Source organism: Diceros bicornis, chromosome 3, assembly GCF_020826845.1.
Source record: "Diceros bicornis minor isolate mBicDic1 chromosome 3, mDicBic1.mat.cur, whole genome shotgun sequence".
NCBI lineage: Eukaryota > Metazoa > Chordata > Mammalia > Perissodactyla > Rhinocerotidae > Diceros > Diceros bicornis.
In genome coordinates this window covers 41804387-41819450 of record NC_080742.1, presented here as the reverse complement: position 1 = coordinate 41819450, position 15064 = coordinate 41804387, and the positions used below count along the sequence as shown (strand labels likewise).

Genomic DNA, 15064 nt, shown 5'->3' with positions numbered 1-15064 from the left:
TCACAGACCTGTACTGAGATAACATAAAAATAATTGAGTAAATGAATTGAATAATTCACCTGCCAGTGATCACCAGAATTTGACTATCTCATCACCTAGTCTCTGTGATTTTCCGTTTTGTTTTGTTTTTAGCCACTTCATTTTAGCCATTTGTCTTAATTTTTCAATTCACTAGATCAAAGATCATGTTTGGACTTACTTTCCTGGCTTTAACTCTAAGGGCACTGCAGACTCATGTTTTGCCTCTAGTCTTGGGACTGACCACTAGAGTCATTCCCTAATGCACCTCTCCCTTTGACTTCCAAATAAGAAGGCAGAAATTATACAATGCTTCCCTCCTGAACCACAAAAGACTGGAGCACCGCAAGAAATTTATACCCATGAAGCAGAGTTTCTCAATCTTGGCACTACTGGCTTTTTGGACCAGGTCATTCTTATTTTGGAAGACTGTCCTGTGCACTGTACGATATTTAGCAGCACTGAAACCCACTACTCACTAGATTCCAGTAGCACTTCCCCCAGTTGTGACAGTCAAAAATATCTCCAGACATTGCCAAATGTCCCCTGGCAGCACAATCACCCCCCTGTGAGAACCACTACTAGAAAGGCATAAGTGTGGAGGGCAGTGAAATGGATTTATTTACTCAATACAATCTTGTTGAGCAATCACTATATGCAAGGCGATGTTGTAGGTGCTATGAGAAACCTAAAGAAGGGTGAGGCACAGTTTCTGACCTCATGGAACTTGCAATCTAGTATGGGAAATAAACACAAATAACTAGGACACAGCATGACACAAAAATTAGTGATGTCTCAAGCCAGCCCTGATAGCCTAGTAGTTAGAGTTTGGCATGCTCTTCTTTGGTGGCCCAAGTTCGGTTCCCAGGTGCAGAGCCACACCACTCTGTCAGTAGCCATGCTGTGGCAGCAGCTCGCATAGAAGAACTACAAGGACTTACAACTAGAATATACAACTATGTACTGGGGTTTTGGGGAGAGGGAAAAAAAAAAAGAGAAAGGAAGATTGGCAACAGCTGTAGCTCAGGGCGAATCTTTCCCAGCAAAAATAATAATAATAATAATAGTGATGTCCCAATATGTATTCAGAGAATGGAAAACAAAATTCTCATTGGAAAATCAGGAAGAGTGCTTGGAAAATTTAGGTAAGTCTTGAAGCAAGAGCAGGATTCCAACAGGTCAAGATGGGAGGTGAAGGTCTTAGAAGCAGAAGAAAGAGAACATTGGAAATCAGTCTTGAGGAAGGGTGTGAACAGCTTTGAATTCCAATTTTTTTGGACTTTGTTTAGTTTATTATGAGAGTTTTTCATTTAAGTTCGTTTTATTTTTGATGAGGGGAAATGATACGAAGAGAAGATGACAGAGTCTCATGACCCCCATTCTCTTGCTTTTACATTTAACTCTTCTTCCCTACCCCCACCATAAATGGTGGAGAGAGAAGTAAGGAGCATGTGACCAATGCAGCAGATGATCCAGAGCACTTCTGCTGGTTAAAAGTTAGTTGATGGGCACTTAGGTTGCTTCCAAGTCTTGGCTATTATGAATAATGCTGCAATGGATACAGGGGTGCATATATCTTTACACATTGGTGTTTTCAAGTTCTTTGGATAAATACCCAGCAGTGGAATAGCTGGATCATATGGTAGATCTATCCTTAATTTTTTGAGGAATCTCCATACTGTTTTCCATAGTGGCTGCACCAGTTTGCACTCCCACCAGCAGTGTGTGAGAGTTCCCTTCTCTCCACATCCTCTCCAACACATGTTGTTTCCTGTCTTGTTAATTATAGCCATTCTGACGGGCGTGAGGTGATATCTCATTGTAGTTTTGATTTGCATTTCCCTGATAGTTAATGATTTTGAACATCTTTTCATGTGTCTGTTGGCCATCTGTATATCTTCTTTGGAGAAATATCTGTTCAGGTCTTTTGCACATTTTTTAATTGGAATACTACTCAGCCATAAGAAACGATGAAATCCAGCCATTTGTGACAACATGGATGGGCATTGAGGGTATTATGCAAAGTGAAATAAGTCAGAGGGAGAAGGTCAAATACTATATGATTGCCCTCATTAAGTAGTAGATAATAACAACAACAAACAAACACATAGAGACAGAGATTGGATTGGTGGTTACCAGAGGGGAAGGGGGGAGGGAGGAGGGCGAAAGGGATAATTCGGCACAAGTGTGTGGTGATGGGTTGTAGTTAGTATTTGGATGGTGAACATGATGTAATCTATGCAGAAATAGAAGTATAATGATGTACACCTGAAACTTATACAACGTTATAAACCAATGTTACTGCAATAAACAAAAAATTAAAAAAAAAAAAGTTAATTGATAGGGGCCGGCCCTGTGGCATAGCGGTTAAGTGTGCGCACTCCATTGCCGGAGGCCCGGTTCGGATCCTGGGTGCGCACCGATGTACTGCGTGTCAGGCCATGCTGAGGCGGCGTCCCACATAAAGCGGAGGAAGATCTGCTCGCTGTTAGCCCAGGGCCAGTCTTCCTCAGCAAGAAAGAGGAGGATTGGCATGGATGTTAGCTCAGGGCTGATCTTCCTCACAGAAAAAAAAAAAAGTAAATCGATAGAATGGATGGAGCTTATTATTATAAAATTATTTTTATTATTTATTCATTTGTAGTACTTCATAATTGTACATGTAAAAACAGCTTAAGAGACGGTCTTTTTGGAAAAGAATGATTTCAAGAAATAGGCAGAAAAAATGTTTAAGTTACTATTTTTGAAGTTTGGGTGAGAAATTAGCACCCAAGTTTTAATAATACGGAAACTAAAAACACAATATAAATAAAGAGGGCAAAAGAAATAATCTAAAGCTCTCTGTTTAGGACACTGCTTTTTAACCTCTGGGGACTTATGCATCCCTTTGAGTGTATGATGAAAAGGGTAGTTTCCACCCAGTAAAATACCCATATGTACATAAGTGTAAAATTTGGTATGACATTTCAAGGTGTTCTTGACACTCTGAAACCCATCCGTGGCCTTTCTAGACATCCATGGTCCTCACGTTATAAAACCTAGACACAAAACTACAGGATACAAGACTTAGATCATTGCTTGAGACCTAAGAAGCACCAGAAGTGTCTAAAATATCATGAGGGGCAGCTCAGAAGCTGAAATCTCTAGGCTCTTTATAAATACCTGGATTCACTTTTAACTGAAATGTAGTCAAAAAGCATTTAGTTATTTCCCATTAAAGTTCTAAAAGTTTAAAATATTTTTATTTGATGGAAAAAATGCTGTATCTCTTAAAAGCTATATGATAGAAAAATAGAAAGATTCCTGAGCTGAAACTGAGAAGACTTCAGTGCTTCCTGCAACATATTTAAACTTGGGCTAGTAATTTAACTTCTCTGAGCTTCAGTTTTATGCTTTTTGAAAAAAATCATAGAGGGCCGGCCCTGTGGCTTAGCAGTTAAGTGCGTGCACTCCGCTGTTGGCGGCCCAGGTTCGGATTCCGGGCGCGCACTGACGCACCCCTTCTCCGGCCATGCTAAGGCGCGTCCCACATACAGCAACTAGAAGGATGTGCAGCTACGACATACAACTATCTGCTGTGGCTTTGGGGGGAAAAATAAATAAATAAAATCTTTAAAAATAATAATAATAATAGAGTATTGGGCTATATTACTTTAAGCCCTCTATATGTTCTAAAATTCCATAAATTAAATTAGCACATCTAAATGTAAAAAACCAAGACAAATAAATAACTTCTAAAAATGAGAATAGCTTCAATTATTTCCACAGTAACATATTTTCAGGAAGTGATTCAAAGCTAGATGTGGTTGAATTGTGAAATGACTGAATTTGCAAAAGTCTTCGATAATTAAGTCGTTATGCTCAACTCTTATTAATTATTAATGACTTCTCCATGACTTTGAATCAAAGGGGTTTTCTTCAAGAGAGGTTCTGACTGGGCTGTCTGAATGATGAATCATCTCCCACACCGAGGTGGTCCTCCCCAGCTCCAAGGTACTCATAGGCACTACCAGGAAATTTAACTGTTGTTGCCTGTGTTGTACTTGGCTTTTAACTAAAAAAAAAAAAAAAAAAAAAAGGAACTTTAAATATTGATATCACCATTCTCTAGCCTGCAGGAGCAAAAAATTTTCTTTGAGGAAAAGTGCTTGACATTAAAAAAATAACACACTCAGCCAAGACTCCAGTCATCTGAACGCACTCACCATTTGTGTGGCTTTCAATCTGGCAGCACATACGCCAGGACCAAGGATCGGAAATGCATCTGGGTAGCAGAAGCCAGTCAGTGTAGTCTCCTCCACTCCCTTTTGTTGTCTGTTTTTGTAACATATGCTAGGCACCAAAGAGACAAACAAGGATAAAATGGTTTTCTCCTTTGCCATGTGGTTCTCTGCCAGAGATACAAAGCCGGGCCAAAGCATCAGATTTCAATGTTCTGACTGCTGAGAAACCCCACTTTCTTGTTCTTTCTCCATCGTCATTCTTCTTCTCAACAAATATTTTTCCGCCAAGTACAAAGCGATGTAGTCCAATAAAATACAGGGTTATTTCTACATACACCCCTCCCAATTCCTGGTCATTAATACTGTACTTGTGGGATAATACCTCGTGTGTCTTATTTCGTAGGAATGTAGTCTGATCTATAAGGGCTATATATTTCACAGTATTTTGAACTTCTGAAATTAAAAAATACAGATAGTTCTTCATGTATAAATGAGTCCTGCTGTATGAGTTAACTGCAAAGTCTATTGTTGGAGCTTATAATACAACTTTCCTAGAAATAACTTTAAAAATGGTGCTAGAACTCCAGATTAGAAGAAAGAAATAGAGAATGAGAGAGGGGGAGAGATGAGGAGAGAGAAACAAACAAAAAAAAAAAAAAAGGAAAAGAAAGAGAGAAAAGCTTTAATTAATATACAGCACATAATATTAGACATAGTTTGCATGCAAACATTTCTGTCTGTCCCATATTGGAAACTGAGAATTCCTTAAAAGTTGGACAGGAGTATGGGAGGCAAGGACTATTTCTTTCAGCCGTGTAAACAATGGGTCTAATAAGATGATGGTGGCACCTGCCCCGGCGGGGGGGAGGGATGCAGCTTTGTTACATGGCAACACTGCCACAGCTCCTACTTCAAGAGGGTACAGGACTCTCCAGGCTGAAGATGGTGTGGCTACTGTGGCTGTTCACATTTACGGAGCAATTGTAAATTGGGTGTTTTAATGTCTGAGACTGCCAAAAAAATAATGAAACCATGCTCTATAAAGAGTTGCAATCTAGAAGTAGGTTTGGGACTTGAGGAATCCACTAATATTTTCAACTGGGTAATGAGTGTTACTGTGTACTACTAGAGTAGCAATCTCTTTTATTTAAAAATCTATCATAGAAATTTTCGAACATTCAGAAAAGTAGAGAGAATAATGGAATGAATTCATGTATCTCCATCACTTCAATTCAAAAATCATTATGATTTTGATTCATTTGCATGGGCTGTCTTTTTTTCTTTTTCATTGCCAAATATTTTGTAGTAAAACCTAGATCTCATATCATGTATATTACAGTTATACAACTCTAAAAAAACAATTATATTTTCTTACACCATGACAGCACCATTATAACTCCCAATATAAACAGTATTTTGTATCATGTAATACTGTATTTATAATCAATTTTCCCTCATTAACTATAAAATGTCTTTTATGTTTGGTTTGTTCAAATCAGTATACAAACAAGATCCCCACACTATATTGGTTGTTATGTATCTAAAATATCTTTTAATTTTAAGCAGTCCCATCTCCCTATTTTTTTCCCATATCACTGACTTATTACCAAATTCATGTTAGTGTCATGATTATCAGTGGCTGTTTTTTTCCCTTAAGCATCATTTAACTTATTCCTTTATTCCTCATATATCCTCTAAATGGAAGTTAACACTAGAGGTGAATAATTTCTTAAAATAGCATTAATAATGGATTGATTTTGTCATTGGTATGTTCTAATACATTCGTTTAGATAGCATATAAATGAATATAAATATATAAATAAAAGTAAAACATTCTGTTATCTTCCACCGTTGATGGAAGAAAGAACAATGTCATTAAGATTGGAAAGGTTCCCATGTTGCCCAATATTAGTTATATAACATACCAAATATCTTACACACGGCCTGCTGTTCTTTTTTATGTCACCTACCTGGTTCCTATACTCCTTAGAATTTGCAGACTCTGGCATAGGGGATTCTTACTGAGAAATGGTGAAAGAGAACATTAGAGTGTTATAGACCAGATTTTGAAGGGTCTTTACTTGACAAAAAGGACCCTTTATATATTTGACTTTGAATTGTGCCTCTAGGGTGGACTAGTAGACGATGCATCTACATGTAAGAGACCAGTTAGGATTCTGCTTGAATGAGCAGGCTCACCTTAATGCAACAGATAACAGCTGCAATAGTAAATCGTTACTACGTGGCTGATTATTGGGTGACACCAACTCCAGAAAACGAATATAATACTGTGTTTTCCCTCCCCTACTTATGCTTTACTAACATAAAACATCAAAGACATAGTTGAAAGGTGAAAAACATAAAACTCCCTGAACCCTGAGAGAAGTATGCCTTGGCAATAGTAGTATGTAAATACGTTAACATTTGTAATCCTCAGAACATTATTATGTATTATACTGTTAATATTTTCATTTTAAAGATGAGGAAATTGAGTTATAAAAGGCATAAATTATTTTCCCAAGATCACATAGTAATAAATGGATAATCCAGGGACCGAACTGAGGCAGGCTAGCTCTTCGGCTCACTACCATACTGTCTCTCAGAATAGAGTTATGAGATTATTTTTGTCTTTATATGAGCACCAGGTAGTAAAGAAACTTCTTCCAACTCTCCCATGCAAACCATGAAACTTGCATATTTCTTAACCCATGTGTGGTTTTAATATGAGTACTTATGTATTACATATACATTTGGTGATAACTATGTGTATAAATATTCCTTTTGTTTTAAACAGGTCATCAATAACCTTGGTCCTTTGGAACTGATTCTCAATACTCCTAGCCATCATAGAGTCCATCATGGTAAGGATATCTGATGTGTTTTTTCTTTCTTTCTTCTTTTCTTTAAAAGTGATGCTATTATTTTTCATCACTTCATTTCATCACAGTTACTCAACACAGTCAGTATACACTGTATAAATAAGCATCGATTCTTCTTTTGTACCTGGACAAGCCTCATCTCCAAAGCAAGGACTGGAGAAAAACAAAACAAAACTTCTTATTATCTGGTTTTTGTATTTTCCCTTTTGTTGAGATCTCCTTAGTTGTAGTGGAAAAACGAGTTAACCAGCTGAGGGGATATACACTTTACATCTTGAAGGAGCTTGTTGAAGGCCACTCCTTGACCCAATACTGGGGGTCATTCCTGTCTATAGCCTGAGAGTCCCTGGTCTTAAAAACTGTTGGGATTTGAGGAAAGCCTAATAAACAACACTTCACTTTCTTGCCTAAATTCTGTGAACAAACTCAACATATGCCACATTTGCCTGACAAGGAGAAAATCCTATTTGGCTAGTGTCTAAGGTTTAAAGACACCAGCTTAAGAAATAACAGAAATGTTTACATATGTGCACCAAAAGACCTATACAAGAATGTACATGTCAGCATTGTTTGTAATAGGAAAAAAAAGAGATATGCTTCAAATATTATTAACAGTAGAACAGATAAATTGTAGACTATTCATGAAATGGAGAATTATATAGCAATGAAAATGTCCAAACTATTGCTACGTGTAATGGCGTGAATAAATCTCACAAAGATAATGTTGAGAGAAAGAAGTCAGTAATAGAAGGATAAATACTGTTGTCCTGTTTTTATAAGTTTCCAGGCATCACAGGCAGCACTGGAGCACCGCAGGCCTGCCTTCCCAAGGGGAGCAGGTCTCTTTCTCATGGCAGAGAGCAGAGCGGAAACACAAACTCCCCCAGGAAGAGGAGAGGATGAGGTCAGGCTGCACATGCTCAGTTGCCTCTTCCAAACTCAACAGTCCTTCTCCTACTCCCAGGGCATAGTTAGTGAGCGAGTGGAGCGTCCAAGAGTTTTATACTCTTAGGGTTTTCTCCATATAAAAGAACATACAAGGGGGCCGGCCCGGTGGCGCAAGCGGTTAAGTGCGCGCGCTCCGCTGCGGCAGCCCGGGGTTCGCTGGTTCGGATCCCGGGTGCGCACCGACGCACTGCTTGGCAAGGCATGCTGTGGCGGCGTCCCATATAAAGTGGAGGAAGATGGGCACAGATGTTAGCCCAGGGCCGTCTTCCTCAGCAAAAAAAGAGGAGGATTGGCGGATGTTAGCACAGGGCTGATCTCCTCACAAAAAAAAAAAAGAACATACAAGAATGGAGAAGAACAAGTCCATATTGAAGAAGAAAGTTGCTAATTTCCTCTGTTTGGCTTCAAAGCACCTTCCCACTTATGCTGCTTTATATCAAGGTTTTTTAGCCTCAGCACTACTAACATTTTAAACCAGACGGTTCTTCATTTGGGGATGGAGGGCTGGGGAAACTGCCCTGTGTATTATAGGATGTTGATCTCCACGTACTAGATACCAATAATATCCCCTCCTGTTGTGACTACAAACAAATTCTCCAGACATTGCTACATGTCAACTGAGGGGCAAAGTGCTCTCCACTCCAACAGAGAACCACTATTCAGCCCACTTATGGCAATGGGTTGTGCACCTGTGTAGCTAGCCCCACTCAACTTTTGCACTGGGGGGGATTTTTCCTTGTGTCTTCACTTTCAAATGTACATTTGCATGTGTGGAAGGCACGTAAAGAAACGAGGGCATATGAAGACAGTTGAGTTTATTAGAGCAGTGATTTGGTGGGTTAATATTCTTTTTCTTTGATTTACAATCATGTGGATATACTTGTGTCTATTTAAGCTTTTTTAAATTAAAGAAACTATGCCCAGCTATTTAAATTTAAATTACAATTTGAATACTTTGGAATAGGAAAAATATCATATATGTTATGAGTTAATAAAAATAATCAAGGGTAATTTAATTTTCACTTATGTCTTTTAGGATTAAAAAAATAGTAAAGTCTCACTCGAAGTAGAAAATTTTCTTCCTGGGAAAGATGCAGAGAAAAGGGATACAGATAACAACTCACTTCAAAATTAAAAAAAAAAAAACAAATGTACATATATTATTTATCTTATTTCTTACTGCCTTTTTTTCCCCAGGCCATTTAATTTTTAATTATTACTCTTTGATAGTCCTTAAAAAAGAGTTACTTAGAATATCCCAGATTTTTTAAAAAATGGAAAAATTGTAAGCAAAAACATTTTTTAAAATCTGGGATAATTCTAAGTATATATAGTTTTAAGGAAATCTTTGCTCTTTTTAGTAAAATTTACTGAAAAATAAATTGAATGAAAACAATTTACTGGCAAGTAAAGTCTAATGTTAATGAAAAGCCATTCATAAGGAAATCATTCTCTTGCATGAGTCTTAATTTTTTGAATGGGTTCTAAAGTATAAGACAACGAGATGTTTCAAAAAGCTTAACTGCATTTTTTATAATTATTTTTTAATATTTTGTCTCATAGGCAGAAACCGTTATTGCATAGACAAAAATTATGCTGGCACTCTTATTATATGGGATAGAATTTTTGGTAAGTAAAAAGTATGAGAATAAAAGAAATTAAATTAGCTCATTAATTCACAGAAAGTCAAAGATCATATCTTTAATGTTTATCTTCCAGGGACATTTGAGGCAGAGAATGAAAAAGTTGTATATGGTCTAACACATCCCGTTAACACATTTGAACCATTTAAGGTGCAGGTAATGTAATTAGTTTCATTTTTTCTGAATTGATTATATCCTTTCACAAATCTCATATTTAAAAGAATATGAGGTGGAAGTGCATTACAATGCCCTGAAAAAAGTTTTTTAACTGTAAAAGAATTTGGAAATAACTCTAGCGCTCAAAGACTTGCATCAACTGGGGCAAAATACATTTAAAAACATCTCATTATAAGAATTTTTAAATATATCTACTATGTAGAATAAAAAAAAAGACTCTTTAGCAAACATGTTCTTTCTCAGAATAGACCTGAAATGTATTCATGTATTCAGAAGAAGCGGTAGTAAAAAGTATAATTAAGACTGATCCCTCAATAAGAAAAATATTTGCTGCAAGGCTGCATGACTCTGGTTAGAAATTCAATGTGAGGCCTTTGCCCTACTCTTCTTGGACCTAGGTGTCAGGAGCTATTACGGGTTGGTTGGGTGTGCACATTACCTCACCTGCTAAGACTTGTTGCACTGGACGACTTCTCTGCTAGACATGTGGTATTGGTTGTTCACTGGTCTCAATGGCTGGCACTAGAGAAATGAGGAATGTCTGTGAAGCTCTGATCCGTCAGCGGCAGACCACCACAGATACTCCTGGGGCCGGGGATTGGTAAATGAGAAAAAGATAAGAATGCTTAAAAAACTGAAGAGGTTGGTCCACAACAACTCTGTCCAGGAGACTGGGTTTCCAGCATTCAGTAAGGGAGGAAATTACAGGTTCATGTTGGGTCTGCTTTTCAAACCTACCTCTTCCAAGTTTTTAAGAAAGTTAAAATAAAATAAATTTACATTTATCGAGCTTTTACTATATGCAGGGCATTGCTAAGAGTGCAGCACATATATTTAACATAACCATTACTAAAACCTTGTAAGGTAGTGGTTCTTTTTAGCCTCATTTTTTGGTGAGTGAAACTGAAGTTCCCAGGATTTAAGTAATTCACCCAACTACACACAGCTTGTCAGGTGAAAACTTAACCAAGGTAGGTTGCAGGCAAAGCCCAAAACTTGTTTAACTCTATTTAACTTTTACACTGTGCCATCACAATTACCTTCACTTTCAAGTGAAAGGCATTTTTTCTCATACTTTAAAAGAGAAAAATTGATTATTTCTCTTCTTCTCAACTGTAGAGCATTTCTCTCTCTTTCTCTTTCTCTCTCTCTCTCTGGTTAGACATTACTAAGAACAAAACATCTCTCTCAGGACAAAACTAACAAATATTTCAGAGTACTTCCTTAATCATAAGCTTTATATAATTTAAATCAATTTAGAAATAATACATCGAGAGCTGCTTCTTCACAGGGTGTAGTCGTGTCTCTGTACTGTGGAGATTAAAAAGGAATAGACAACTTGTCTCCATCCTCTAGGAGACAGTCTTTCAAACTTAATCTGCATATGAATCATGGGAGGATCTTATTCAAGTGCAGACTGTGTTGAGTGGGTCCGGGATCTGTCCAAGATTCTGTGTTTCTGATAAGCTTGAGGTGATGCTGATACTGCTGTTTCATGGCTGATCCTTTAAGTAGCAAGGCTTTAGGGGTATACACTCTTGCTGAGGAAAAGGGGTTCATATTTTCAGCATAAGAGTTTGAAAACTGTGCAACACGAGCTGCACAAGGAGTTGGATGATTAGGATTTGGAGAGACACAATGTTCAGACAATCACAGGTATTTATGAGCTGCTGCTGAAGCTGTGTCAAGTTCAATTGCCCAGGCCTCTGCCCTCACATAAACATTTCCTTTAGTGTAGTAATTGTCACGACTGTGTCTAAGGTTTAGTCTTCTAGATGCTTACTTATATTGTCAAAAATGTCAAATCAGCAAGTTGTGATAATCAGGTGTTCCTGAACCTACAAAAAAACTATACTTACTTTCACTTGCATTTCTTTATACTCAGCTAGATTTCTCTCCTTTTCCTCAGAGGCATCAAAAGCAACTTAGGACGGCCCCCTCTTGACAGAGAGGGTTTTTTTCCCCTTAGTATTAGGCATAGACCATTCACTTCGCTCTTCTTTGGAGTCCAGGAGTTTCAGGGCATTGGAAAGCAAATCAGTAAGAAAGTCCTCCCTATTTTAAAATGTTACCTTGTATTATTGCTCATGACTTGTGTCTAGAATGACAGGAATAAAATTGCAGTCAGTTTTCAAAATAACAAAACAAGAATATTACTGTGTGTTATAACTCCTAAGCACATTTTCGTATAATTATTATTATTATTACAAAGCTCCAGTATGTTTGCACCTAACTTTTCCTTTTTCCTCAAAATCTGCTCCACTAAACTCTACATTGTTCCTTAATTGCTTCAGATTCCTTATGGTAATATTTCAAGCAATTTTAAAAAGCATTTTTATTATCCTAGCAGCTTAAATTCTTTGAGAGACAGTGAAAATGCCAGTGAGACCACAAATTCTGATAGAGCCAAAACTTCTTTCTACATTAATTTATGACTAACTTATAATAGAGCTCATCTCTAGGGTCTATAGCTGATGCCCAACCTCCAGGACTATTTTTAATCCTATGGTGCATTATTATCACATGTATGGCAGATATAGCTAAATATCCTAATAGTTGATATTTACTGAGTACTTCTAATGTGTGCGCATACTTTTACTTCTGTACGTCAAGTCTGTGTTATTTAAAGAATGCGGATTCCTGCTATGAGCCTCAATGCAAACTTTTGACTCAGTAAGCAAATTCCTTCTTTTCTTATTACAGAATATGGGCTATTTAATACACAGAAGTCTACTATCAGAAATGGCTTTGAACATTTTTCCTTAATTATAGACAGGTTTGTCTATAACTCAAAAGAGTAAATAAGGGTGATTTTTAATATTTTAAATACTATTTAATATTTAAACAGATATGCAATATCTGTATGTTTCCATGTTCAACCTTAATATGCATTTAGCAAGACTTTAAAAAGGAAGTCTTTACATACGGATGTTGAGTGCACAGGCTGCTAGTCAATTCCATTGGAAGCAAAGCCTCTTAACTCATTGTTTCTACTTTGCTAATTTTCTAAACAATTGCCCTATTTTTTAATTTCAAAATTATAATTTTGTGAAACCTCAGAAATATGACAAGAACACAATTAAACTTAAAAGACATAGAATACATAGAATGAATTACAGTTTGGAATGCAATTGCCTATTAATCCACATTAATTGAACTATACGTAACCTATATATTACAGAAAAAATATATAAATTACATTGTACTATAAAATAAAATTCATGATTTATTGTATTTAATATTTTTGTTTTAAATAAGCTATATTTTTATTCTTCTAGTTCCACTATTTAGTTTACATATGGACTACATTCTGGGCCACATCTGGATTCTTCAATAAGTTTTCTGTCATATTTAAAGGACCAGGCTGGGGTCCAGGTAAACCAAGACTTGGTCTGAGTGAAGAAATCCCAGAGGTAAATAGAGTTCATGGGCTTGGTGATGGTGAAGATTAGTCTCATATGGTCAGGTCTACAGCCAGCCTGTAGATATGCTGACTTCATGCAAATCTGAAAAGAGATGTTCTCTTAGGCAGATACAGCCTTGTGGTGCATAACTTAATGAGTGGACACCACCTAGGGGCCAGTAAGAGGGGTGATTTCTCCCAGGCAAACACTAGGGAGCATGGTATGGGGGCAGAGCAGCAGAGGCTGGTTTTCAAATCCACTCAGACACATAGCCAAGAGCTGTTTTGTAGTGCAGAAACTAGACAAACACCTATGGCTCAGTCACAGAATCCTAAAACACTAGAAATGGAAGGAGCCTTAAAGATGATTTAGTAGTAGATAATAACAACAATAAACAAACACATGGAGACAGAGATTGGATTGGTGGTTACCAGAGGTGAAGGGGGGAGGGAGGAGGGCGAAAGGGATAATTCGGTACATGTGTGTGGTGATGGGTTGTAATTAGTATTGTGGTGGTGAACATGATGTAATCTATGCAGAAATAGAAGTATAATGATGTACACCTGAAATTTTTACAATGTTATAAACCAATGTTACTGCAATAAACAAAAAATTAAAAAAAAAAAAAAAGATGATTCAGTCTAGCCTTCATTTCGTTCATGAAAGACAGAGTCTCCAGAATGGAAGGTCTAAAGTCACACCAAGATGATGTGGTTATTGGATTAGACCATAACTTTATTCCTTTTATAGTAGAGCAGTAGCATTAAATACAGAAATCACATTAAAAACCAAAAATAAGCAAGGTAGAAATTTAAAACACTGGAAACCAAATGAAAAATTCAATTTCAATCTGGAATTCCTCTTACAGAGATGAAAAGGGAATTTCTTTCCAATCATTCAGGATATACAGTGATTCCTTATTAAAATAACTATCACTAATAGTAATATAGAAACAACAGAAAGAGTAAACTGCTATTCATTATGAGTATAAAAATTATGAGTAATAAAATTTTATGAGTATAAAAGATAATTATAAGTATAAAAATTAGCCAATATTTTAAGGAAATAAAATCATATGTTTTAATTTGAATATTATTATTTTTAAAAAATCATGATCTAAAATAAGGATGTTTTCTCCTCCAGTTATGAAAGCTGCTGTGTAAAATTTCCCAGACACTTTTTGTTCTGTTCACAATCAGTTATGTAACAATGAACTAACTTAATGTAGGTGAAAATAATTTGCTTATTTCAGTTCCAAAGTGTCTATTTAGCTATGGTTCACTTATTATTTTTTCTTTTTTCCAACAGATAATCCAAAGTGAATACTGTACAGTCATACTGGTACCTAAATCTGCAATATAAAAATAGAATTGTAGTATTTCTGGGAAACTCTGTAGTTTAGGAAAGTTGTTTTCCAATAAAGCAATATTTCTCTTTTAGGCATGATTATTCACACTACCCAAAATCACCTTCCATATTTTCTTTTGCTATACTTTCATGTATAATCATGGACATATTTTTGTATTCATATTTTCATGTTTAGGGTGGTTATGTTTATCATCAGTACATATTGCTGGATCAATTCTTACATTGCTTTCTATAAGGCAGAATAAATCAGAATCATAATGCTTCTGAAATGAAAAACAAGTCTCCTAACTTCTATATTTTTTCTATCCAAAAAAATGAATGTTAGAGTCATTTTGGAAAAAAAAAAAAGAATAGCTAAACCTTTCATTTCTTTTTGCATATCTCCTCTTCACTTAGTATGAATT

At 36.4% G+C, this 15064-nt stretch overlaps 1 protein-coding gene across 1 annotated transcript in view; it reads left to right on the top strand.

Annotated features, from left to right (window-relative positions):
* AGMO (alkylglycerol monooxygenase) overlaps positions 1-15064 on the top strand; it is a 326257-nt gene that overhangs the window by 153716 nt on the left and 157477 nt on the right. The window contains exons 6-9 of the mRNA XM_058526593.1: positions 7036-7102; positions 9632-9697; positions 9788-9867; positions 13167-13301. Of these exons, the coding sequence (XP_058382576.1) occupies positions 7036-7102; positions 9632-9697; positions 9788-9867; positions 13167-13301 (348 nt within the window). The remainder of the gene's footprint in view (positions 1-7035; positions 7103-9631; positions 9698-9787; positions 9868-13166; positions 13302-15064) is intronic.